At 34.5% G+C, this 27,875-nt stretch overlaps 1 protein-coding gene across 1 annotated transcript in view; it reads right to left on the reverse strand.

Annotated features, from left to right (window-relative positions):
• Positions 1-449: 449 nt before the first annotated feature.
• The window catches only part of LOC150085379 (uncharacterized), a 130,622-nt gene continuing 103,196 nt past the window's right edge, over positions 450-27,875 (reverse strand). Inside the window, exons 17-23 of the mRNA XM_090373190.1 lie at positions 27,310-27,554; positions 26,104-26,218; positions 20,454-20,645; positions 19,834-19,933; positions 8,300-8,406; positions 4,988-5,111; positions 450-565 (exon numbers count right to left, since the gene is read on the reverse strand). Coding sequence (XP_090229316.1) covers positions 450-565; positions 4,988-5,111; positions 8,300-8,406; positions 19,834-19,933; positions 20,454-20,645; positions 26,104-26,218; positions 27,310-27,554 — 999 coding nt within the window. The remainder of the gene's footprint in view (positions 566-4,987; positions 5,112-8,299; positions 8,407-19,833; positions 19,934-20,453; positions 20,646-26,103; positions 26,219-27,309; positions 27,555-27,875) is intronic.

A 27,875-nucleotide genomic window follows, 5' to 3' on the forward strand; every position in this document is an offset into this window, starting at 1 on the left:
TCAGATATGGAGAATTTGTCATCTTTCTCCCATGATCCTTTGGCTTTGTGATATTTGCTGTGATGCTTGATTCTAGTTACTGGCACTGTATTTCTGGTAAGAATTACATTTTCAGAAAAAAACATGTAGCAAAGTTTTATTTTTTATTTAATTTTATCACTTTTATCATATTTTTTTATTTTATTTTATTCTACTTATCACAGTCTTATTGTAAGTAGTGTTTTTGCAGTTTTATTAAATTATTCTGAATTTGGTATATTTGGTGTACAGCTACATGTTATTATGGATGATTATAATGTAATATTTCAAAAAAAAAGTAAACTACTGCATCTGCATATACCACATGCTGAGCCACAACATACAGTGACCTTATATGACTGTGACATATAAGAGCCATAAACACTTTTATCCAGATGGATTTGACTACTACTTGAAATTAAAAAAATCAATTAGAAGAGAAAGTAACGTTGACTTAATGATAAACGACATGCAGGTAGACATGTGAGATGTTCCCATTCTTCTTCATTTTCCTTCTTCATATAAACTTTGAATGTCTCAGAATCCACTATAAATATAAAACAGAAGTTAGTTAGCACATTACTTCTAGCATATGTACATAATGACTGAAAATGTTACAATAATGCTAGGGAGAGCACTTTGAGAAAATCAGCTATAAAAAAATTATTAGTTCACTTTAAAATTATACATTAACTAAGTTACTATATAATATCGGTGTAAATACACCATAGTTAACCCATATATTTGAGCTACGATTGTAGCGTAGAAGGCATCGTTTCAAATGTATCTCATAATGTGGTTGCCTTCACAACAAGATAACTACTATTGAATTACTTCAAATAAATAACGCTTCTCTAGTAGAGAAGGCTACTGTTATTTATTTTCAGCCGTGCCACCACCCAGACGATCGTTTTGAAGCTTTTTGGCTTCGTCATCAGTGGGCGGGTAGGTACCCAGGTAATACAACAAGCCATCTCAGTTGCGAAGTTATATCCACATTATGAGAGATGCCAGAAGGGTGTGGTGGTAATGTATTTGGAAAATTAAATGCACTAGGCATAATCCTTATGGGTTTTGATAATTAACTATATAATATCGGTGTAAATACACCATAGTTAACCCATATATTTGAGCTACAATTGTAGCGTAGAAGGCATCGTTTTAAATGTATCTCAATGTGGTTGCCTTCACAACAAGATAGCTACTATTGATCGTCTGGGTGGTGGTACCACTGAAAATAAATAACACTAGCCTTCTCTACTAGAGAAGCGTTATTTATTTGAAGTAATTCAATAGTAGCTATCTTATTGTGAAGGCAACCACATTATGAGATACATTTAAAACGATGCCTTCTACGCTACAATCGTAGCTCAAATATATGGGTTAACTATAGTGTATTTACACCGATATTATATAGTTAATTATCAAAACCCATAAGGATTATGCCTAGTGCATTTAATTTTCCAAATACATTACCACCACACCCTTCTGGCATCTCTCATAATGTGGATATAACTTTGCAACTGAGATGGCTTGTTGTATTACCTGGGCACCTACCCACCCACTGATGACGAAGCCAAAATGCTTCGAAACGATCGTCTGGGTGGTGGTACCGCTGAAAATAAATAACAGTAGCCTTCTCTACTAGAGAAGCGTTATTTATTTGAAGTAATTCAATAGTAGCTATCTTGTTGTGAAGGCAACCACATTATGAGATACATTTAAAACGATGCCTTCTACGTTACAATCGTAGCTCAAATATATGGGTTAACTATGGTGTATTTACACCGATATTATATAGTTAATTATCAAAACCCATACGGATTATGCCTAGTGCATTTAAATTTTCCAAATACATTAACTAAGTTAATATTAGTATTATAATGGCTAAATGATGAAAAGAAGTGGCTTTTAATGCATCTGCCAAAAAAAAGAAAAAAAATTCCTTTCTCTTCTAATAAGTTAATGGCATGGTTAGAATGTTAGAGTGATAGCAAACATCTTCATTTACTGCATCTGACCAATATTAAGAATTATGTACTGAAAAATGTTGTTAACAGCTCTAGCAAACTATATCATATAACTATTTCAAAATGGATGCATAAATATAAGTCTATAATAGTATTATGTATTAGTAGAATGTAAAGGGAATGATATAACCTTTAATACTTTGTATTTTAGTCTGTGTACTCATAAAACATTAGTAAATTAGTAAAAATAAAGAATTAATTTACTAAGTAAAGTGTATTTATGTTAAAAAAAAACTGAAAAAAAATGGTAAAATTTTTTTGGCTATAATGTACTTTGCTTATAACATGGATATTAAAGTTGTTGCCTGACACCTGTGTTATATTGAGGTTGCACTGCATTTATCTTTTGCAGCTCTGAGCTGCAGACATTACAAAAGTGATTACTTCCACATGATAGCTTATCTCAATTTTTTTTTTATTATTTTATAATATGTTGGTAGCATACATCCAATAGCTTTTGGTAAAAAAAGAAATATCAGTGTTTTATTGCATGTTCCATGCCCATCTATCTTTGTCATTGATCTATCTTTGCCAGATTTTTTACATCTTAAATGAGAAATGAGAAGTCAATGCTAAACAGACATTTGACCTATGGAAACTGCTGAGAGAGAATTTTTGACAACTATTCTAGGAAGTGTTCAAAGCCACTTCAATAACCTTCACAGCACTGACTATTACAGTATATCAATGCAGGTGAGACTGCTTTGAAGGAAATAAATATCAATAGTTTAAAAGTAATTTACTTTCTTTTTTAATGCAGTTGAGTTCTGAAATTTTTGAAACACAAGTTGCATTCTTGAGTGATGACATGTGATTTCCATTCTTCTTTAGGCATTTCTCATTTAAAATATAGACTGTGCTTTCCTTTTTCTTTTGTTTACTGCAAACTGTGACAGCTCAACACACTATTTGACCAGTGTGGCTTTTTTTAATATAAAGTTTTTCATTTATTGATTTTTATAATAGCATTGCTTTATGGATAATATGTTATAGTAGTAGTAGTAGTGGCATGTGATGCAAGAAAGCAAATGTATGAGCTTATGTAGCATCAGCCAAAAAAAAAAAAAAAAAATCACACCATTCCCTCCAAATGCCTGTCCAGTTCCTCCTTAAATTTATGCCGACCGGGCTAGCCGAGTGGGTAAAGCACCTGCCTGGCAACTCAAAGGTCGCGGGTTCGATTCCCGCCTCAGGCTTGGATCAAAATACTGCAAAAACCTTGGGAGGTGCAATATGGCCACAGAAGCCGATGCGCCAACAACTACCAAATCAAAAAAAAAATCCTTAAATTTATTCAACCTATCAACTTCCACAACGAAAGATGGAAGTTTGTTCCAGCAATTAACCACCCACTGGCTAAAGGCAAATTTCCACACATCTAATCTACATCTGTCTTTTCTTAATTTGAATTTATGCCCCCTTAGGTTCGTAATCTGAACAAGTGGAAGGATCCCATCAGAATTCAGCGTGCTCAACCCATTCAAGGCCTTATACACCTCAATCAGATCACCGCGCAGGTGCCTAGTCTCCAGCCACTGCAATTTGCAGAACTTAAGCCTCTCTTGGTAAGAGGACCCCCTTCATTCCCCTCACCAATCTTGTTGCCCTTCTATGTACACACTCAAGTAAATCTACATCCTTCCTAAAATGAGGCCTCCAGACCTGTATGCAGTACTCAAGGCGTGGCCTGACCATTGCCTTATACAGAGGGATAATCACCTCCTTTTCCCTGCTAGCAAAATTCCTATATATCATTGACAAAACCCCATGACCTGCCCTGACAGCCTGTCTGCATTGCTCAGAAAACTTCATATCTCACTGCACAATTACTCCCAGGTCTTTTTAATTTTCTACCACCTTAAGTGTAGTACCACACAGTTGGTACGTTTCTCTGGGGTTACTTCTACCCATATGCAGTACTTTGCATTTGTCAAGGTTAAACTTCAGTTGCCACTTCTTGGCCCATCTGCCCAAATTATCTAGATCCTGTTGCAGTAGCACACTGCCATTACTGTCATTAACAACCCTGCCAACCTTTGTATCATCTGCAAACTTCGACATTAAGCCTGATATACCTTCATCAATATCATTGATAAATATACAAAACAACAGTGGACCTAACACTGAACCCTGTGGGACTCCACTAATAACATTAGTCCAAGAAGAGCAGCACCCATTGATTACCACCCTCTGTCTTCTCGCACTTAACCAACCTTTTATCCATTGTAGCAACTTACCCTTAATACCATTCTGCTCCAATTTGTACAATAGTCTTTCATGTGCAACAGTGTCAAAAGCTTTCCTGAAATCCAAATATATGATATCAAAATTATTTTTTGCATCCAGTTCCTTTGTAACGACATCATAATATCCTATCAAATTTGTCAGACAAGACTTTCCCTTAACAAACCCATGATGTGTCTGAATTATTGCTGCAGTCTTGTCTAGATGATCCTGCAATGCATCTTTAACCAGCGACTCCATTATTTACACGAAACAGAAGTTAAACTAACTGGTCTGTAATTACTTGTGTCACCCTTCGATCCCCCTTTGTGAACTGGGGATACATACATCTCCAGTCTGTGGGAACCTCCCCTGAGTCCAAGGATGCACTTATGTAGATAAGTGTACCTAAACTAAAAAAATTTAATAGCAATTTTTGATTTGAAATTAAAAGTTTGAAATGAAATGTTATTGCATTTTATAATACTTTTAAAAGAATATTTATATCAAAATAAAAAAAAAATTAAAGTGTAAAATTCACCAAATATTTTTTCTAATAACATTTGATGAAACCTCAGTTGATATTAAAAAAAAAAAGATTAATAGCCAAGTTCATTTATTGAAAAGATATAAATATAAACAGTTTGAAGAAATAAGGGCACTGCATTTTAACTAAAGAAATATTTATATATGCATGCATGTGTATTTTTACTTGCCTCGTAACTTTGGCAAACTATCATTTAGGACCATGTGATGTTTTGTCAGACCTCTACATTTTTCAACAGGCACAATCTTTTTTGTTATTTTATAATTCTGGATCACTTTGTTTTCTACAGACAGCTGTCAAAATAAATAACAGATTTCTATAATTACTTGAAATTCTTTTAATATATCAAAAATTACATAAAAAAGCATATTTATCAATAATATGATGTTAGCAGAAAAAAATAATAAATTTTGAATTTGATATTAATAAAAAATATACTGCTGTGCAAATATGGCAGTATATTTTCCCATAAAATCAAAAAAAAAACCAATTATAGTAAGGCCCCATTATAATGCTCTTGCTGATTGTATGAGGATTATAATTTGACATCCACTTAGAGCATTCCTGCTCTTATTGCTCTATTCTTGAGCATCTTTTATGTGCAGACTTGTATAGCAGTCATTTATGTGCAACAGCATCAAAACATTTTCTGAAATACAAGTATATATGTAACCTCAGGGGCTCGCATCTGGTGAGTATGGGCTTGGCACACCAAGCCCATATGCGGGTCCTGAGCTGGATATCATCATTCTTCTTTTTCTTGGTGATTTGTCTCTCTCTCTCTCTCTCTCTCTCTCTCTCTCTCTCTCAGGATAACTCAGAATTTTTTTTTTTTTTTTGCCTGGTGCAGCAAAAGCCTCAGGCTTCCTTGAACCATATGGCTGCTAATGATAATGATGATATGAGGTCAAAATTAATTTTTGCATTCAGTTCCTTTGTTACTGTGTTTATAGTATCCTATAGTATCTACCCTGAATCCAGGGATGTTCTTTACAATAATAGCTAAAGGTTTGCTTGCCTCTTTTGCTGCCTCCTTTAATACAACTAGATAGATCCTATCCATCCCATGTGCTTTTTTACATTTAGCTTCAACAATTTCTCCTCCACTTTCCCCTTAGTTATCACAACATCATTCTGCTCCCTGCCAGAATTTGAATCACTTCTGGCATCTCCATCCTTAAAAAAAATAATCATGTGCAAATGTAGATGCACAATACCCATTCAGTTTGTCAGCAACTTGAGTAGGATCATTAACAGTTAATCCATTCATATCTAGTGGACCAATGTGATTCAACTCCTTTCTTCTGGAAAGTTGAAATCCCCATTATAAGACATTCTCGTTTACTAGCCCACTTTACATGTACAGTTGTTTCCATACTCATCACAGTCATTAGGCTTATAACACACTGCTACCCTCATTTTTGTTTTTCTGGTACTTATGTCACACTGAAGTGACTCAACATTGCACTGGCTACCCACATACACTGGATGCATTCCTTAGATTTTATGTACTTCTTACTAAGAGCTTAACACTTCCCCACTCCTGTCTGTCTGTACTTTTTATACACATTGAACTCCACATATTCAAATTCTGCATCCCTTATATCTGAGTGACACCATATCTCTGATACATCCATCCCCACAATTGTTTAGTGATTTGATCTGCACTCCAAATTCATTAAATTTATTTACTATTCTCCTAGCATTAATGTACATACAAATATTCCTGCAACTGTTTTTACTCTTAGTAACTCTAACACAGCCCACGTATTTGTTTGTTCCATGAAGACCTCCAACAAGTCTCAAAATACCCAATACTTTGCTTTCCAGGCTTCTGCATGTTTTAATAGAGTCACTTTCACCTCTGTCTGCAGCTAACATTAATCTGTTAGTCTGTGTATCCCCCAAGCTAGCAGTTTTCCAACACAGCTAACACTACCTCGATAGTATCAGCAAATATTCTCGCACCCCTTCTATTTAGGTGTATCCCATCCCTGAAAAACAGTCTCTCCTATTAACAAGCACAGGTCACGATGAGAAAAATTCTATCCCAATCATCTTGCACAGAATCTCCAGGGCCAAATTGATTGACAAGTCTCTTATCATGTACTCCCTCCTACTGTAGTGTCTGAGCAGAATTGCAGACACCTTCAATTTCAATCCTACCCTGCAACTTGCAACTTTTCTCAGCATTCATCTGTACTTGTTAATTAAAATTCTTAGACCTTCTACTCTTAATATTAATGCATAACAATATCCCCTATGTATTCGTGCAAAATTTGTTTACAGGTAATTTATAAAACGTATTTAAATTTTAATTCTTACTAAGGTTAATTCTATTTTACTTTTTACCATAGATAAATCATAAATTTATCTATGGTTTCAGAACACACATCTATAAAATTTATCCGCATAGTATTTTTATAGGTTCAGAGATTAATTTATTAATTGACTTATTTTGTTTTATAGATTACATGAAATTCATTATAGCAACTATTCTTAGTCATCAATAGTATTTCGATGGATAACTATTACCAACTTTTTTAGATTCTTCGTCACTACAATTATCATCTACAGTTGATGAAGGCACCACAAGAATCTTTTTACTGATATAAGGAGCAAAGAATACTACGTTATGCAGGATAATTATGACCGATGTTAACACGTACTTCTTTACAGACATTTTTATTATTACAACTAGAATTATTGGCTTACAAAATTTCAAGGGAGAAGCTTTATGCTTTTTAAAACCTAAAATTCAGTTTATACTAATAAATATGGCTAAGGTAAAGAAAGCTTGCATGAGAAGCATGAAAAAGTTCGATGAAATTTACTGGTAAAAGTACTTTGCCATAACGCCATTTGTATTGTTGCTCGCTTGGTAAACAGACGGTGGGTGTTGTTATCGGTCTGGAGTAGAAGTTGAATCCCACGGGAGCTTGAAACCCTCCGAAGTGTGTGTGTGTGTGGGGGGGGGGTAATCAGACTTTTTTTCCTTTAGAATCACGAACAGTCATATTGGAAGTTCTGGCGTCGTAAAAAATGTTCATATCGCAGTTTCACCGGTAAACTTTTTCAAAGTTTGCCATGCTTCTCATGTGGGCTTCCTTTGCCTTTTTTTTTCTTCTTAATAAACAATTTATCCACTAGTCCACCAGTGATTCTAAAGAAAAAAGGTCAGGTTACCCCCTCCACTTCGGGAGGGTTTCAATCTCCCATGGGATTCAATTTCTACTCCTGACCAATAACACCCACTGTATGTTTACAGAGCGAGCAACAATACAAATGCCATTACGGCAAAGTACTTTTACCGGTAAATGTCATAAAACTTTCACGTGCTTCTCGTGCAGGCTTTCTTTACCTTCGTCATAAATATATATAAATGTAAACAGAAGCCCTAGTATCTAGAATCATTTTACAGTCACAACCTTAATTTCTGTATTATTACTGTCAGTAATATTTATATTGGAAGATTCCTCACCTTAGAGACAAAGATACATGAATTAGTAGCAACTGATTTCCCACAGGCAGCAAACATTTTTCTCTGTTTAACTGGTTCTGGAGTAGGAATTGATGCATTTGGCATTCCTGTAAAAATACCAGTTTGAAATAATGCATTAAGACATGAGTAAATTATCATGATCATTACAGAATAACTATCCATTCATCTTTGGTTTTTATAAATGTCCATAATATCCAACTTAGCTTCCTTCAGCAGTACATAAGTAGATCTATGTTTTTCAAGTGTGGGCTCTGGGTAGTATGCATGCAAATCTCTGTTTCGTGAAGTCAGTTCTGGGTAGAGTTCATAAGTTTTGAGGGTCTGCTTCAATGTTTCTGTACCAATAATAAATAAAATGTATGTGCTGCCATCTCTTATCTGTTTTATCAACCAAATGCAATATAATCTCTGAAAATCAGAGAGGATTGCATTTATTGACTTGCCCAATTTGGGTAGACAAAAATTGAAGAATATGGAATTAAGATCCAGAATTTGATAAAACTGAATCAAATAATACATAAATAGATGTAGTGGATATTTTTGCATAAAAAATTAACAACAACAGATTTTATTTACAACTTTTTTTATAAAATATTTTGTTTTTAAATTGGAAAATAAAGTCAAAACAAGAACACGTTAATAAATATTTGGAGCATTTAAGTACAAAGTTTACATTTTTACAAAACTTCAAAATTCCATGACAACATTCACTCCACAGAACTATTGAAAATTCCCTGTGCTGAACTGCCTGCATGTGCCAAACTGACTGCTGAAAGAGTTAAAGCTATCCCATCATCAGAATATCTGTTAATGGGATAGTTTTAATATCCAGTGCCAGAACCAATCCACCAAACATTGGTAAATCAAAAAATTTTTTCCGAGTGAGGCTACTACAGTTTTTGAAAATCTTCTTCATGATGTAAATAAATAAAAATATAAATTTTCTGTTTATATTCCAGGATGGCTACATAGGGTCACATGAGTTTTACAAAATAAAGAGAATACAAAAACAGTCCCATAATTAGCAGTAATGTGGGCCACAACCACAGTAACTGTACTGCATGTACTACAAAAAATTATAAGTTTTCTGAATTCCATAATATTCCTTTTTTTTTTTTTAGGTTGTGTTAGCATATGTCCTCATTGTCAATAGCATTAGCATTAGTAGAGGCATATGATGCAAGAAAGCAAGCTTAAGCAACATCAGCCAAAAAAAAAAAAAAAACCATCCATCCATCTGTCTGTCCATTGTAACAACTCAACCCCCAGTGGATAGATTCTTGACTCCCAGTGCACGAAATTTTACATTTGATTCATATAAAAAAGATTTGTTGATCATCATAAATTGCATTAAAATTGGTCAAATAGACATCTGGCAATTATTATTTTTTTTTATCACACAATTTGTATTGAAAAAAGAAAGTAATTAAATGTAATTTTAATGCTGTGTTGTTAGATTTAGACATAACAATGCATGTAACAATTATGTAACAATGGACACTTCACATATTGTTATGTAAGATTCATTAATCTGGTGTTGCTTTTAAACAGATACATATACCACTGGTTATAAAATAAGTTTTCCTATTCAGGAGACCCCAGTGTCAAAACAGTTAGAGATAGCCTGAAAATCAGTAGGTGTGTCATTTAGGGTATGGGGAAGATTTGTAGAAAAAAATATTAGTTCAAATTTCTGCCACCAGGGGAGAAATTGGCACTATAAACATGAGATGGAATACTTAACTTAGGATTAGATTTTAATATCAGAACTTAGAAATCTACAAATATTGTTCTATGTTTCCCTTCACTTGAGATGGCATTCTGAAAAGAGAGGACTGCATGCGACACAGTTTCGTGTAGCATCTCATTGGGAATGTTGGCTACATGCTGTTTAATGCTTGCTTTCAAATCAACAAGTGTCTGTATACTGCCATGGTAAACTCTGTCTTTCAGATATCCCCATAGCCAGAAATCACAGGGATTGAGATCTGGTGATCAGGCTGACTAGAAATGTGGAAAGTCTCTAGAAATGATACGATCATTTCCAAATGTTGGACAGATCAGTTCCTTCACATTTCAACCAACATGGGGAGGGGAACCATTTTACATGAAGGCTACAGTCTCCAAGCATTGCCTTTCTTGAAGAGCAGGAATAATGTGATCTCTTAGAAGAGCGCAGTACTGTGCACTTGTTACTGTACATCTTAAGGGGCCATGACGTGTAGACTCTTCAAAGAAAAATGGTCTGATTATAAACTCTGCTGTGAATCCACAACACCATACTGTAACGTATGGACTCTGTAGTGGCCTTTCATGCACAGCAGATGGTGAGAAGTTGCCCATATTTGGCAGTTTTATGCATTTACAGCCCCATGAAGAGTGATATGTGCCTCATCAGACCACAAGATCATTCAAGCCCATGTATTGTCAAGTTCCATAAGAGCCAGAAATCATAGAGCTAAGTCTATTTGTTGTTGCTGATCACAAGACTTTAGTTCTTGCACTACGTGAGTCTTCTACGGGAACCAGCGTAAAATTATTCGAAGCACTTTACATACAGTAGACCAAGGAAGGTTCACGTCTCTTGACTCACCTCTGGCACTACTAACTGGTAGTGTTTCGCATTCTGACCATTGCAACCACCACTTCATCCACTACCTCCATTCCAATACGTGGTCGTCCCCTGCCTGGAATTACACCTAACTCCCTGGTTGCTTCAAATTTATTTATTAGTTTTCAAAGCTCCACTGATGTCAAAGGTCTCTCACGCAAATTTTAAGTTTTCGATATTCACTTAGTGCTGCATTAGCATTACTATTATTCTGGTAGAACAGTTTTACTAAAAGAGCACATTCCTTTTTTGTAAGAGCCATAATGGTTATTGACGTGGCGTTGCCCTTTCTGCTTTTATCTAACAGGTTGTCATTTATGCAGGCAAGTCATTTGAAGAAAATGACAACTTTTACATGTGTGCAGCGCCGTTTTCCCCTGATGGCGGGAATTTGAACTAATTTTTTTTCTTCTACAAATTACATCCCCATATCCTAAATGGCATACCTGCCGATTTTCACAGCACTAACTCTAACCATTTTGACACTAGGGTCTCCTGAAGAGGGAAACTTATTTTATAACCGCTCCGTATATATAGAGAAAAACAGACTTAAAAGTATATGAGAGAAGAGCAATAAATATTCTACAGTTGTAATTAAACTGAGAGACTAAGTTTTGAGAATGTAAAATTACAGTTTTATTAAGTGTTCTTTAAAGTTATAATCTTAGTAATTAATTGATAAGAAGATAGCCAATTTAGTTTTCACTTCAGTTAATCACAGAAAATGAGAAAAATAAAATTCAATTAAATTTAAGTAAAAAATAGAAATAAAAATATGTAATGCAATGAAATCTAATCCAACTATAGACATTACCTAACTTCTAATGGAAGTATGTCATTGGATGTTCAGCCATTACTTTAAAAAAATTCAATCAGTATCACATATTCAGCATGTTTCATTGATGCCTGAAAAGCTTTTAAGATCAATCATAGCTTCCCCTGATTCCCCCCCCCCACAGAAATCTATTCCTATAAATGAAAGTATATTTTGCGTGTTACTCTAGAATGAAAAATCAGATCGAGGCCATACTTTCAACCTAAATTCTGTTGATCCTTGGAATGAAAGAATGTTTTCACATCAACTGACAAGAACAATGCTGATTGCTACCAAATTTTCAACATATATTCTGCTAGCCCTTGGGATAGTTCTAAGTTCAATTCCAATTTCATAGCATTACCATTCTGGTTTCCCTACAGAAATATTACTACGAATTTGGAACAGGTGCTCTGATCCATTTCAAAATTTCAATACTTATTTAGAGTATTTTAGGAATCCTTGTAACAAATTTTCATGTTAATCAGTTACTTATTTTGTTATTAATCATGAATTATTATTATTTGCTAACATGCCTGAAATGTAACACACTGCATACATTGTTAATTCTTTATATTTCTTCCATATTCATTATGGACAACTGACTTAAACAAGCAATAGTTAATACAGTAAACTTCCATTATAACACCCCCGCTTATAATATTATCTCACTTTTTACACTTTTTTTTTCTTGTCCATAGTCAGTCCCATGAAGTATCATGCATTTTTTAATATCTATAGCATTCCCATTTCAAACACCTTCCAACTTATATCCCTTTTTTTAAAATTTCCAAGAAGGAACAAATCTGGATATAACTCATCACTCTTGAGTTTTGATTTTATTGAAGAGATGAGAGACTAAATTCGAGGAATCATTTATTATGCAGTTGTTTATTTCACAGAAACTGTTTCTGGTGCAGGTAATGTTTTTGGTATTATTATTAGTAGTAGTAGCAACTTAAGCAAAGAAGCAAGCTTATTTAGCATCAGCCGAAGAAACTCTACCCACATTATATGACAATCCACTCTAATAATTTGTATGTAATCCTTCCTAAAAGTTATTCAAAACATCTGCTTTCAGACAGAAAGAATATAGATATTATATAGACATATATATTTATATAGAATAATGGAATAAATAGAAATAACAAGATAGAAATTTGCTCCAACAATCAATTACTCTCTTGCTGAAAGAAAATTTTCACACACACCATACTGCAACCATCCATTTTTAAATTTAGTATTAATAGTGACAATGCGAAGTTTTAGAGATTTTCAAGTACCATGTTAATAGACTAGTAAAGGATAGCAAAAGCTTAAAAAGCGGTACTCACCTTGAATTAATCTGCGATGGCTTACTTAGGCAGCATGGTTAATATTTAGGTTGAATTGTTAAATTGAATAAAATTAAATTGAATAAATTGAATAAAATTAAAATTTTTCAATGACAAACCTCAGTTGCCGTTTTTTAGCTTATTCGCTTAATTTATCCAGTTGCTCTTGTTAGAGTAGCATACCCTAATAACTGTCATCAACCATCATACCTGCCTTTATATGATCAGCAAACATGGACATTAAAATTATACCTAGTAGTGCTATGAAATTTATTTACTCTTTAATCTCTGAGATTTACTGCTTTTAATAATAATGAAAAGAATTATCTGATTCTTTTCTAAACAATGATAGCCTATTCTCTCTCTCTCTCTCTGATTTTTCCTAATTAACTCACTTCGTCCTACATTTGTTTCTTACATGTACTATATTAAATCACAATAAACCTTTGCATATGATAATTATTACATATAAGAAGTAAGTTCAACTTTACGCATTTGTATTTCTCTCTGTCTTGTCAATAAGAAACCTAGTCAGTGGTACCTCCATAGCCAGGTGGGAAGGAGCAGCAGTGCGTAGCACACGCTTCTTGATTAGACCGTGATTCAAGCCCGTCACCACCAAATACGGAGGATGCGGAAAGGTCAGGGAATGACCACCGCATATCCCGGAGCAATATGGCCTTAGTTGCTAATGCTCCTAAAAACCAAATAACAAACAAACAATAACAAATAACCTAGTCAGTTCTAATTGAGATCTTGGAATTGTAAATAATACAGTGCTTTTGATATTCATAAAGCTTAGACCAAAGCTAAAGTTCATAAATCCTTTTGGAATATCATGCAATGAGGTTTATATCTTCACCATATTTTATACAGACATGCTCGGTGTCAACTTCCTACTTTAGAATCCTGTATTCTGTTGAATTCTGGACTCCAAAATGAACTTAAGATATATCTTTTATACAACACCTTAAAATCACAATATCTTGCCTTAATTACTGTTCTGTTGAAGACAGAGATTCAAAATTTAAAAAATTTAATCCTTTGAATTCTTCAAATAGGCCTCTGGGGTTGGGTATATTCATACTATGATTTTTTAGCATTTCTCACCAACCATTGAAATAAAACGAAAACCAAAATCTTAAAAACTTTGTATTTAAATTTACAATAAATTTACAGCAAATCAAATGATAATAAAATACTGAATTAAGATACAATAAAACAAGTATAATTACATTTACAGTGGATATACAAATAAAATGCTGATAATAAAATACTGAATTAAAATACAATAAAATATAGTAGATTAAAAGTGCTAAAATAACTGTAGCTTTCGAACTGTTGAGGAAGAAGGCAGAAGCCTTCAAAAGCTACAGTTATTTTAGCACTTTTAATCTAGTATATTTTATTGTATTTTAAATCAGTATTTTATTATCAGCATTTTATTTGTATATCCACTGTAAATGTAATTATATTTGTTTTATCGTATCTTAATTCAGTATTTTATTATCATCTTATTTGCTGTAAATGTATTGTAATTTAAATAAAAAGTTTTTAAGATTTTGGTTTTCGTTTTATTTCAATGGTTGGTGAGAAACACTAAAAAATCATAGTATTAATCCTTTGAAATTCTCTATATTATGAGGAGTTTTCAGTAAAGATCTGTATTCACTTAGAAAGAATAACTTTTGAAACATTTGAGTGGATGGGTGAAATAAGGTTTTTTTTTTTTGGCTGATGCTATAAAAGCTTCCTTTTTTGCATTACGTGCCAATGCTAATGCTAATTTTCAAGTAGTAAGATAATGATATGAGGGCAAACAGGTATGCTCATAAGCAAGGAAATGAAATCCTCATAGTACACTTTAATCGCTAAAGTTATGACAATATTGTTACATATTGTTCTTGGTGCTTATTTATAAATAAAGAAGCACTTTTCAATAAATGTACATAGTGTGTGTGTTAGTGGACATAGTGTTTTTTGTTATGCGGTTCCCGTGGTTTCCCACAAATCCGCATTAAATACTCTGTTAACATAGCAAAGCCAGTCAGTGTGGGTTATGTGTGAGTGGTGTGTTGTTTGTGTTGTTTGACTGGCCTCTTCGTTACTGGGAGGCGCGATCACCAGGAAGGAGCCTCCCAGCATCCGTCCACTGGCACGAGGAGCCGGACCAGGGAGTAAAAGACATCTGACGGGCCGTCCACACTCTTGCAGGAGCGAGAGTGGGGAGGGCCAAGGAAAGAGCGGAGAAGAGACAGGAAAGTGGAAGACAGACAAGATAGCGAGGATGACAGAGCGTAGGCATCCTCCCAGGCGAAACGGAGCAGGAAGAGTGCTAGGTGCAGTTGTAGGAGTCCTGGAGAAAGACTGTGGGTAGGAAGAAGAGAATAGGTAAAGTTCAAATTAAAGAGTCCAGGATCGTCACAATGGAGAATCACGGAGCGGCGTCGACAGGGCTGTCCGCCATTTGCAGTTTCATGTCTGGAAGTTTCCGGTGCTGGGTATCAGTTGCTGTCTAGAGGAGGTTATCCAGGAGTAGTGTTTGGGAGTTGCAGGTGATGCCAGCGACGACGAAAGACCTCGTTGGCATAACTGGTCAGTGCACGGAAGGCATCATTAGATTCCAATAACTTGGTTTCTGGCCGAAGTGATGTAGTTTGGAGGTCTAGGAGTAGTTGATTTCTTAGATCTAAGTATACGTTGCATGAGTGCATCACGTGATCCCGGTCTTCAGGTTCTCCGCAGGTACAGAGGGCATCCTCGACTAGGCCGAACTCTAGAAGGCGTCTCTTGAAGGACCCGTGGCCAGTTAATAGGAAGGAAGCATAGACGTTAGGGAAGAACCAAGTGGAACGTTGCTTGTTGATGTAGGTTACCACAGGAAGGAAAAGTTTAGTAGTTGCACCAGTTGTGGAGTTATTCCAGCAGGTTTGCCATAAGTTTATTAATTGTAGCCACACACGTTTATGTTCCTGTTTGATGTCGGTATCGGTACAGGTTTGAATAGTGAGGAATTCAGCTTCCTTATTCTTCTTGATGGCATGAGAAAGTCCGATAAAAGCGACGTGGAGGTCCAAAGGGAGGCGGCCTGTTAGTAGCTGTAGGGCAGCAGTTGATGTTGTTCTACATGCGCGGGTCATTTGTAGTAGCATAAGTCGTTGAATTTGCTGAATTTTACGTTGAGCATGCACTAAAGTCATTCAGTGGTACCATACTGCAGCTCCATATGTGACAATTGGTATAAATACTGCTGAGTATAAAAGGCGTAGAGTTGGTCCTTTAAGACCCCAGTCCTTGTGGGTAAAGCGTGCTAACATAGTGATGTAATTTTTTATCTTTTCTTTGATAGCCTGGATATGAGGAATGAAAGTTCTCCTATCGTCCAAAATTACTCCTAGGTACTTCACCGATCGGTAGTTTTTCAGTGGGCGGCCATTAAAACGTATGGTAGGAGGTCTGGAGAAGTCCAGTTTGCCTTTTAATAGGAGGGTTTTGCTCTTCTCAGTGGAGACTGAGAGTTTATTTTCCGTGGCCCATACGGACAGAGCAGCGAGAACAACCGTAGCCTGGGTTTCTATGGTGGCACGGGTAGGGCCCTCAATGATAATAACCATGTCATCGGCATAAGAAAGCTGAGTAGTGTGTGGGTAGTCCCTCAGGAGCCAGTCGTCGAGTATCATATTCCAGACAGCTGGCCCCAGGATGGAGCCCTGGGGACAGCCTCGGGTTAGATGTCGGGTGATGCAGTGATATTTTGTTTTGATGCTGACCTTGCGGTTAGAGAAGTAGCTTTTGAGGCAGTGGTAGAAATTCCAAGTGCAGTTAGAGACTCTGGCCCTCTGAATAACGCCCGGCCACCACACTGTGTCAAAAGCTCCTTTGAAGTCAATGAAGATTGCCAGTACATAAGTTGCATCCGACTGTTCTGCAACTTTGAGGGTTTTAGATAGAGCATCAATTGTTGAGCACCCTTGTTTTAATCCAAATTGAAGCGAGGATGCCAAACCACTGGCTTCATATCGGGGTTGGAAGCGGGAGAGCAGCAGTCTCTCAAAAACCTTGCCGAGAATGGGAAGCAGCGCAATCGGGCGATATGCCTTGGAGGTACCTGTGGGATCCTTAGGTAAGAGCCTCAGGTTAGCATGCTTCCAACGTGATGGAAAGTTACCCTCATTCAGACAGGTGTTGAAGAGCTGAAGAAGTATCATTGGAGCTATGGCCCAGAGACGTTGCACTGTCTCGCCTTCAATAAAATCCAGACCAGGAGCTTTACCTTTTTTGATTTTTTTAATTGCTGCATCGACTTCTTCCTCTGTGAATGGTTCCTCCATATTGTCTGGCTGGAAGCTGGAATTTTGTACTGCTATCTTCCTGTGGATGTCAGTGTCAGAGTTGGTGTTGTCCTGATATATTAGTTCATCCAGAATCCGGTTGATTGTATCTTCCCAGTGTGTAGTCTCAGACGAGTCATCAGAGCGGACAGAGTGTATGACATCCGTGGATCCCAGCTTATTCCTCACGAGTTTGTGGACTAAACCCCACGGATTCCAGTTCCCCTCAGTCTCGACAAGGGAACGCCAGGAGCTTTGCTTGGCATGGTAAATTTTGTTAGTATATTCACGGTGGACTGCTTTGAATCGGTCTCTATACTGTTCTGCAATGTGAGCAGGTTCAGTCCTTCTCTTGTGTTGGTATTCTTTCCGAGCGCGCTTCAGAGAATTGCGCAGGTTAGTGAGTTCCTGCGACCACCATGGAACAGATCTTGGTTTCCTGGAACATTTTTTTTCATGGAAGCCTCTGAAGCTTTGAGGAGCAGACTCTGCACAAAGTCTGTTTTCTGCGCACTGTTCATTGATTGGTAGAAGTTGCTAGCTGGGTCATGAAAAGCATCTTGAATTACATTGTCAAACTGGTCCCAGTTCGCTGTTTTAGTAGAGAATCTTACAATATCCTGGATAGGCACTTGACGAGGGAGGACAGAATCGGTTACACTGTAAGTGATGAGGCGATGGTCGCTAGTAGTGGCTGTGTCATGCACCTGCCAATGGAGGAGTCTATTGCGAAGAGAAGAAGTAGTTAGTGTGATGTCCAGGTTAGACTCTCCAGTTCCCGAAGAGTAGATGGTTGGTTGTCCTGGTCTGTTGATGATTTCAAGGCTGCGTGAGGCAATGAATTCATCTAACATATCTCCTCTTGCATCGGTAGAGGTGTCGAACAATTGTGTTGACCGGGCATTCGAATCTGCGGCTATGATGACATCAGCGTTCTCCAGGAGGTCAAGAGCTTGTTCTAGTCGAGCTATGTGCGGGAGGATATCTGTACCAAATTGGAAGTATGCTGTTAGGACCGCAATACGGCCGAAGCTGCCTTCTATTGTAGCCCCCGCTAGGTGGGGAGTGCAGAGTGATTCTATCTGTGTTACTACTAAGTCTGGATTGTGGACGATGATAGCAGTGAGGCACAATTGGTTTGTCGTCTGGATTTTCCTGAAAGCCAGGGGGTAACCAGAGACCCTTCCACGGACGCAATATGGTTCCTGAAGGAGAAGAATGTCTAGATTCAACTCGTCCATTAGGGGATGAAGCTGTGTTGCCACTGAGATGGATTTTTGGCCATTGATTTGAGCTATACGAAGTCTGGGAGACATGGGGGTTGAGCATCCTATTTTCCATAGTTAGTCTTATTGCGTACTATATCTGCTGCTCTTCTATATACAAGGCACGCTCCATCCCGCACAGAGTGATCGTAGGGTTTGTTAATTGCTTTGCAATTTGAGCATTTAGAAGGTGAGGCTTTGTTGGGACAGTCCTTGTAGAGATGCCCTGCCTCAGCACAATGCCCACATATTGGTTGTTTTTTAAGATACTTAGCAGAGGTGTGCCCATAACCAAGACATTTGTAGCATTTCAGGACTGGTACAAAATCTCTGAATCTGTGGGATGACCAGCCCAGAAAAATTCTATCCTGGCTGTGTAGAATCTCCTTATCCTGGGGGACACTTCTATAACCCAATTAAGTCGACCGCGAGTCCGTGCATTGGTGGAAAATTGAATTTTCATCTCCTTAATGGCTTCTTCTTTGCTCATGGATTCAAAGAGATTTCTGTTATATACTTCCTCCAGTAGGTCAACTTTCTGGATTGAGCCATCTACATCAAACACAATTAAACTTGGTTGGTCCCCTGAGTTTAGGGGTTTCAAAGGTAAGAGTTAGATCTTCAGCTGTGCCGCAAGACTTGATCTGTTCAATAAATGTATAGTAAAATGATATTTAATTGTAATGCAGCACCATTACCCCAATGGTTATTTTAATGGTTGTTATAATCTAATTAGAAGGCAGCTAGCCATCTCACTAGCAGTATCTAGCAAACCTGCAGAGCAACTCGTAGCAATAACAATGCAACCGGAGATATTAGTCAATTTACGGGAACTTAATATCCTTTGTCTATAGGTAACTCATTAATTTTTCTGTTTAATGGGCATGAGTGCTGTAGATATGCTGAAAACCTATTTAACTGAACATCTGAACACTGAAATTAACCTAACACCTATTTTCATATTTAATTAGTTACTATGGTATTTTTGCTCATATACTCACTTGAAGTTTTATTCTGGCAAAGAATGAGAATGAATTATTATATTATTTATATTAAATCTCACAGATCATAGAGATGATTTTTGTAGCTTACATTTTGCTTTTTAACCTTAAAAGGGTTGTAATTAAAAAATTACTATGATATTACTTTATTACATACCCATTTGTGACCAGGCAATTTGTCCCCCTTTAATCACCATCTGAGGTTTAGCACCAAAGAAAGCTGGATCCCACAGAACCAAATCTGCTAATTTTCCCACCTAACAAAATAAAATGAGGGGGGGGGGAACAGTCCATTACTTAAACAGCAAAAAAACAAAAAACAAAACAAAACTATACTTATTCTTGAATAATGTAGAAAGAGGTAAAGTTCCCTGAGAATTAATTGTTAGTCGTTACTACTACCAATGATGGATGGTAGTACAGATGTGGTGTTGCAATATTCTTGAAATAATCATGTTCTTGAAAGATAACAAGCTTCTCTGAATATAATGAATAAGACTGGAAGAAGAGACATATCTACAAAAAATGTACATACAATGGATAATCATGATAAGAAAAGTCAGGTGTTAACATGTGAGCTTGCTTTTAATGCAAGTAGACCAACAATGCTATGATCAATGTCACCACCTGTCATCCTATCATCCTTGTAACTATGACAATAATTACAGTATATCATACAGTATATCATTTGCTTGATTCTTAAAATATTCATAAACAAAACAAATTATAGCTTATAGCCAATGATAAGTTTTATAAGTGAAAAGATTTTTTAATTACCTCTACTGATCCAACCACATGTGATATGCCATGAGCAATTGCAGGATTAATGGTATACTTTGCAATATACCTTTTCACTCTAAAATTATCATTGTTATTCTTCTTATCTTCCTCCAGAGGACCAAAGAACTGCTTCATTTTATCTGCCATTTGCCATGTCCTGGTAACAACTTCACCAATGCGACCCGTTGCCTTAAAAAATGTCATTCCACTTAAATAATTATTTAAGAAATCAACTGTGTGTTAAAATAATAACTTATTCTTCACTATAAATCTTATCACTTTTTGTCTATTATAATGGTTTCATAAGAAACAGCAATATTAGAGCAGTATGCAAATAAGGTGAATTTATTCTGAACATTAAAATGAGCAAATCTACAAAATAAATTACATATTTAATTAGTTACATATTTAATTAATGGTCCCTCCACAAAGTTATATGGAGCATAACTTTTTGGAGGGACCATTTCTGTTATAGGAACCATAACAGAAACAACAAAAATAACAAAAAAAAAAAACATACTTGGCTATATCACTGCAGAATAACTGTAGAAACAAGGGTATATAGAATATTTGTGGTTGGAAATAACTATCATTTCGTACTGAGTAAATTAAAAATGATAGTGACAAAAATAGGAAATATAAAAGAGTGTCAAATACTAACAACCATTATATATAAAACCATCTTGCTCAAAAATGAAATGACATTCATAATGCTAACATGATTTTAGATGAAGAAATACAAAAATTTAACCAGTTGCTCTTGTTTAGAGTAGCATACCCTGATAACTGTCCATTAGAGGAAATGATAGAGCTTAAAAGAGGTATATGGGGAGAAGATCTGTAAAGACAAGAAATTCAGAATACCATGGTAGACCCATGAAGTTAAAGAAGCAGTTAGCAGTTAAAAAAAAAAAGAAAAATATTATAAGAAATTTTTGATGAATAAAATTAATAAATCATTCTTAGAATAAAAAAAAGTGCAAGAGGACTGATATATGTGTGAAACAGGTTTAGGAAAAATTTTGGGAAGGATATGGAAAACAATTGAAGACAGTGGCAAAATGTTTTGGAAGTTAAGTAAAAATTTCGGAACAGAGGGACAAGCCATAACTAAGTTTAAAAAAAATAATAAGGACAAAGTTAAAACAGAAGAGAAAGATATTTTGTAAGTGTGAAGAAGATGCTTGGATGGTCTTCTAACAAAGGAGTTGAAGAAGAGGAAAACACTGAAATGAAGAAAATTTCAGATATTACCTCTAATACTGAGATAGAAAAGGTAATGAAAAATATCAAGCACAAAAAAGCAGTAGTGTAGAAGACTTGAAATGCTGAAAGCTAGATGAGTAAAGAGTGTCACAATGGTTGGCCACCCCTGTTTTAGTCAATAAACCATTACTAGCATGAATTAGTATTTAATGAGCAAAATTGTAAAAAAAAAAGTTGTATCTTTAAACCTTAAAGCATAAAAAAATATTAAATAACAAACAAATTTGCATTTATTAATAATTTTTTTTTAAAATTAAAAGTTAGTTCAGTTAAATTAATAAATGTTTTATTAATTATTTTGCTATCAACAGAAAACTAAATTGGAGGGGGAACTTCAAATACTGTTAACTGAATTTACATATTTGATTAATCAGCATCAAGTAGAGAAGGAAGGACTCGTGGTTAAGAAATATAAGATGGAGAAAATGTTTCTAAACTTTAAAGTATACATGTATTTATTTACTTTAAATGACAATATTTTTCACCATACCTCTTTTGAAATATACTTCTTCTATTATCACATAATTGAAAAATTAGACATACTATTGGGAAGGATAAGACTATCTTCAGCATTATTATATACAGCCAATTGTATCTGTTAGATTGCCTTAAACCTTGGTAGAGAAAGATTTTATTCTGTGCAAAACTTGTGTCTTCATGGAAATAGATGAAATTTATGATAAAATAATTGATGCTTTAATTGTGAATCATAATGATATCATCAAGTTTCATCCATCTCTGATAACTCTATTGAGCAGGTATAGGTTTGTGTCAATTCTTTCCATAATTTCACTGCTTATGAGGGGAACATAGCACTACTGGTCATGTACAAACTCTCAAAAGTGGGGAAATAGTATCATTATGAGCTGTTTCTGGCCCCACCAACATAAAGATCATACACACCAACAAGCGTAATTCTCTTTTAAAAAGCCTGAACTACTATTCTCAGGGATGGAATCGTCACTATAAGTTTGCTTCATCAAGTCCCACATTTCTTTACAATTTTTCACCAAAAATAGAAAACTTAAAACAAAAGTAAATACTCATTCATTATTTAAAATGTGAATATCTCACCCTTAATCAACAACGCGAATGCACTCACAAATGACTCACAGAGGCATCGTGTAGTGATATAAAACTACTTCTAATAATATTTTATTTTATCAAAACATGCATATTTAAAAGTTTATTAATACTTTTAAAAATTAAACCATCATAGATGAAAACTGGCAGTACCAAATAAAAAAAATTTATATAGACAGTACTTCTATGTTAAAATCATGATAATTACACACACACACACACACACACACACACACACACACACACACACACACACACACACACACACACACACACACACACAGAGGGCTGCATCAGGCTATATAGCTGCTCTGGTGCAAACTTCATATTGCCGCCCCTACCCTCTCCCACGTGGTCATTTTTCTTATATCAATTTTTCATTTTGGGAATTTAAAAAAAACATATTTCCAAAATAATATATAATTTTATTTTTTAAACACAAAATAACATATATTATGATACATGAAGTAAATATGTTAAAAATAAAAGAAAACAACAAAAATACATTAATTTGCTTTGGCTGCAGACAAAAGTTTCAGAGAAAGATTTGAAACTTTGTTTTTTTAATATTGTCCACCATTTAGTACTACCAGGGAAAAAAAAAATCAAAGTTCCTGTTTAATTCCAAAAAAATGAATTGTCTCAAATGATATTTTTGCCGCATCATTCATTACTAAATTCAAAGTATGTGCAGCTTAAGGTACATGTTAATGTTATATTTTTCCAAAATTTCTAAAATGAATGTAGTTATCCCACTACTAGTCGTATTTTCAGTTTCACAATAACCCTAAAAATTTTCCCCAATTTCAATTTTTTCTGTTTCATCATTATAAATTACAAATCTTAAAATAATTGTCAATTGTTCCTGGTGACAGGCGCCAGTTGTACAATCTAAAATCAAAGAATGATATTTAGGTTCCTGTAACTTATCTAAAATTTTTGTCCTTATGCTATTTCTTATTATATTTAAAATATTTTGAATTTTGTCTCCTAAATAATGTGGCATGTGAAGTTTATCAATCTGAATATGTTGGATGTGTTCCGATAAAGTAGAATCAAATTTGGCAATCATTTGTATTAATTGCAAAAGGTTTCTGTTATTGTTATCGAATAATTTTGAATTAGTACCCCTTAATTAAAGCCAAATTCTGTTTTGCCAAATATTGAATGCAAAGAACAATTCTCTTTAATACTGATTGCTATCTTATTTTTTCTTGATTTATCAGACTTTGATGTGCATCTATTGTATTTTGTAATTCTAAGTTTTTATGCAAATTAATTAATTTGTTAGTGCATTTACTGCACATATTGCTTTTTTTTCATGAATATTCAAATGTCTTGTTAAATGTTGCCAATCTTTGAATCCATCGTTTACAAGTGGAACTGAAACAGTACTATTTAAAAATAATTTACAATTATAACAAAAGACAGCATTTAAAAAAAGTGATTCACCGTTTTATAATTTTTTAGTGTAATATTCAATAGAAACGTTTCTTCTATTATTATCTTTATCTTTTGGAAAATCATTTTTTTAATTGTTCTGGTTTGTTATCAACTAACGTCATTCTTATTTTATTATTTAAAATTTGTGGCCATTTACCAGGATCACTAAGTGAAATTAGTTGATCTTGTATACCACTATTGTGATCTTCACTTACCCCTTCATCCGAATTTGCTTCACTTGCACCTAGTGTTTCTTGCTGAATTGGAATGTCAACATCTTAGACAAGTGAGAATTCACGTTTCAGTTTCTTCATCAATAGGAATAAAGCTAGAGTAAAACTTGTTCACTCCTCTGACCTCTGAAGTGAGAATTCACATGTTTCAGTTTCTTCATCAATAGTAGTAAAGCTAGAGTAAAACTTGTTAACTCCTCTGACCGTTTGGTCGTCCCGGAGAATTTTATAAACAGAAAATTTATTTATTTATTATTTAGAGGAAATCGAAGTCGATGGACCTGGCAGTGGCTGGATGTCTAGAAACCTGCTAATCGAATAATTTGTTGCTTTTTCTTATTTCGTCGTTTTTCATTTTTTTTTCTTTTCTGTATTCATAACTAGAGAGTTGTTTCCTTCTTCAGACATCTGAGAAATATTGAAAACAAAAGTTTAAAATTTATTATTTGTTAATATAAAATTCGATTTAGAGGAAATCGAAGTTGATGGACCTGGCAGTGGCTGGATGTCTATAAACCTGCTAATCGAATAATTTGTTGCTTTTTCTTATTTGGTCACTTTTCATTTTTTTTTTCTTTTTCTGTATTCATAACCAGAGAGTCATTTCCTTCCTCAGACATCTGAGAAATATTGAAACCAAAAGTTTAAAATTTATTATTTGTTAATATAAAATATGACAAAACACATTCTTCGATACATTGAACTTTTAGTCTCCTTAGTCTTTGCCATCTCTTTTAGTGTTTACAGAACATTGGTCTTTACCACTGTTTAGTCTCTGCTGTCCCTCAGTCATTGTCACCCTGGTGCAGTACATACTAGCACCACTGGATTAGCAGGGCTCTACACACACACACACACACACACACACACACACTAGAAGACTGTATCCAAAACTGCCAGGATTTCAGCCATTATAGATAAATGTCTTGAGCTGTACGTCAACCATAACAAATGTTTTTAGTACATGAATTTTAGTATATGAATTCACATACAACAGGATGTAACTGAGCTTCAGAAAATATTGCATACAACACTCTCATGAGCTGAAATACTGTATCAGACAACTTTCAAAATTTGGTAAGCTGCAAGTTTGCTATGAGATAACTGAGCACATGTCTACATGTGTTCAGTTATCTCTACATCTAAAAATAGATGTCTACATCCAAAATTATGACAACAACAATATTTAACTCATATATGAACATTTATCTTGTGTGGATATTGATTTTTAATTTGTATTTTTTTAATTACAAAATTTTCAATAAATTAAATAAGCTAACTGTTTAAATATAGAACACAATTAATTATGCAGAGTTCTTCAACTATAAATATTAAAACTATTTACACAGCTGTTGAACTCATAAAATTTATTAAATATAAGAGAGAAGCTGCCCTACTTGCAGTGGCATTTACTGGAACTACAGCCAATACATTTGTATTCTTTTGTTGTTTGGATGTTTTCTTTATTTACTTCAGAATAAATAAAGCACTTCTCTTTGAAATTTCAGAATAAATAAACTACTGTTCTTTGAAACTTCAGAATAAATAAACATAATTAAATCACCAAGTCATTAATAGTGTCTGACATGTGGAAGCAAAACTTACGTTTCAGTCTTTCTTACCTGTGCATCAGAAGATATCATGCTGAGGGCACCAATATCGTGTAGGACATCTTCAGCAGCAATAGTTTCTGCTCTGATTCTTGATTCCGCAAAAGCAACATCATTTGGCAAATTTCTAAGCAATAATGCAAAATAAGGCTTGTTAATGAAGAATTATTTTATTTAGGAGCATGAAACTGAGACTGGTTTCTAGATCTGGCCAACCGGACATTTTTTTTCCCTTGCAAGGAATATTCATTTTTAAGAACAGAGGTCACCTTTATTCTTTTCAAACAATTTTTAATTTACAAAACTTTAAATTATTGTATGCCTACTGGTTAAGCCATCATATAACCCCAGCTTTGGAAAAATATTTTTAGAGTTAAAAAAAAAACAAAAAAAACAGTGCTATTAAATGAATATATCAACATATAATATGGTGTATGTGTGTGCGTGGCCCTGTGTGATCCATAATGGAGCTTATGCAGTGGAATAAATTAGCTTCAAGAATTGTGTGATTTAAAGCTGCTCAACTTTCTTTCTAATTTCTTTATAGAAAATTTAATATTTTCTATACAGAAATTAGAAAGAAATATATTATAAAGAAAATTTTAAAAAATGTAATTATTTAAAAAATATTAAAATAATTTAATATTTTTATTATTACTTTTTTATAATTTAAGAGAACAATGTAAGATACAAAGTTTAAAATTTGTGAAATTCTATATTCAGTAGGTCTTGCTGCTTAGAGCCCCAAGAACAGGGGAATCTACCTCAAAAATTTCCAGTGTTCTTGTCAATCTGTTCCTGCTAGGAGGTGACACATATAAATAAATGGCAGCATACCTCTCTCTCTTTTTTTGGAAAGAGGTGTTTATTTATAGTGTAACTTTAGGGGAAAATCTTAGGAATGACTTCCTACATGAAAAATCAATTATAATACAACCAGCTATATACACTAAGAAAATAAATCAAATACTTTAATTTTTCGTGGGGGAATTTTATATATATTCTAGTAACAAATGTAAATAACAGATTCTGTTTAAGTGAAAATATAATGTATAATATAACAGCACTGTATTTTGGCAATTGAAGAATAATTCAAACCTCTTCAGCATTCTTGGATCCCTTTAACTTCAAATTAACAGTTTCTTGTATGCTCTTTATTACAGTTATAAAAATTTTTCAAAATACTCTTTAGCCCTAAAACAATGTAAATTTACTCACTTGTTCAAGTTATGACAAACCATCAACATATCTAGAAGTTCATCAACAGTGTTCACAGAATATGGTCTGGTAGGATTTGTTGATGAAGGAAGAACATTGGGCTCACTGCATATTGCTATTATATCAGGAGCATGACCACCTCCTGCACCTTCAGTATGATATGAGTGAATTGTGTGCCCTTCAAATGCTTCAACTGTTTGTTCCAGGCATGCTGATTCATTCAAAGTATCAGTATGAATCAGTACCTACAAACAATTTGTTTTTAATAAAACTGTGAAAAGGAAAGGGAATTAAGCAAGAATTTTGCAAACAAAATGTCAAAAATTATCTGTAAATTTATCAGTAACATTTTAACTTGTTTCTATAGATTTTTATTCTTGCAATTATTAAAAAAAAGTATTTTACTTGGTTTAGAATTCCCCTAATATTTTGTTATGTACTGGTCTAAAAATAATATTATTTAATCCTTTATATAATAATCTGTATTGTGAGATAAGCACTATGTATAAACTTTAAAAAGAAAAAATGAATGAAAACTACATAACTCACTTTACATCACATTTGTT

This window comes from Mastigoproctus giganteus, chromosome 5, assembly GCF_048544385.1.
Source record: "Mastigoproctus giganteus isolate SK-2022 chromosome 5, ASM4854438v1, whole genome shotgun sequence".
Classification (NCBI taxonomy): Eukaryota; Metazoa; Arthropoda; class Arachnida; order Uropygi; family Thelyphonidae; genus Mastigoproctus; species Mastigoproctus giganteus.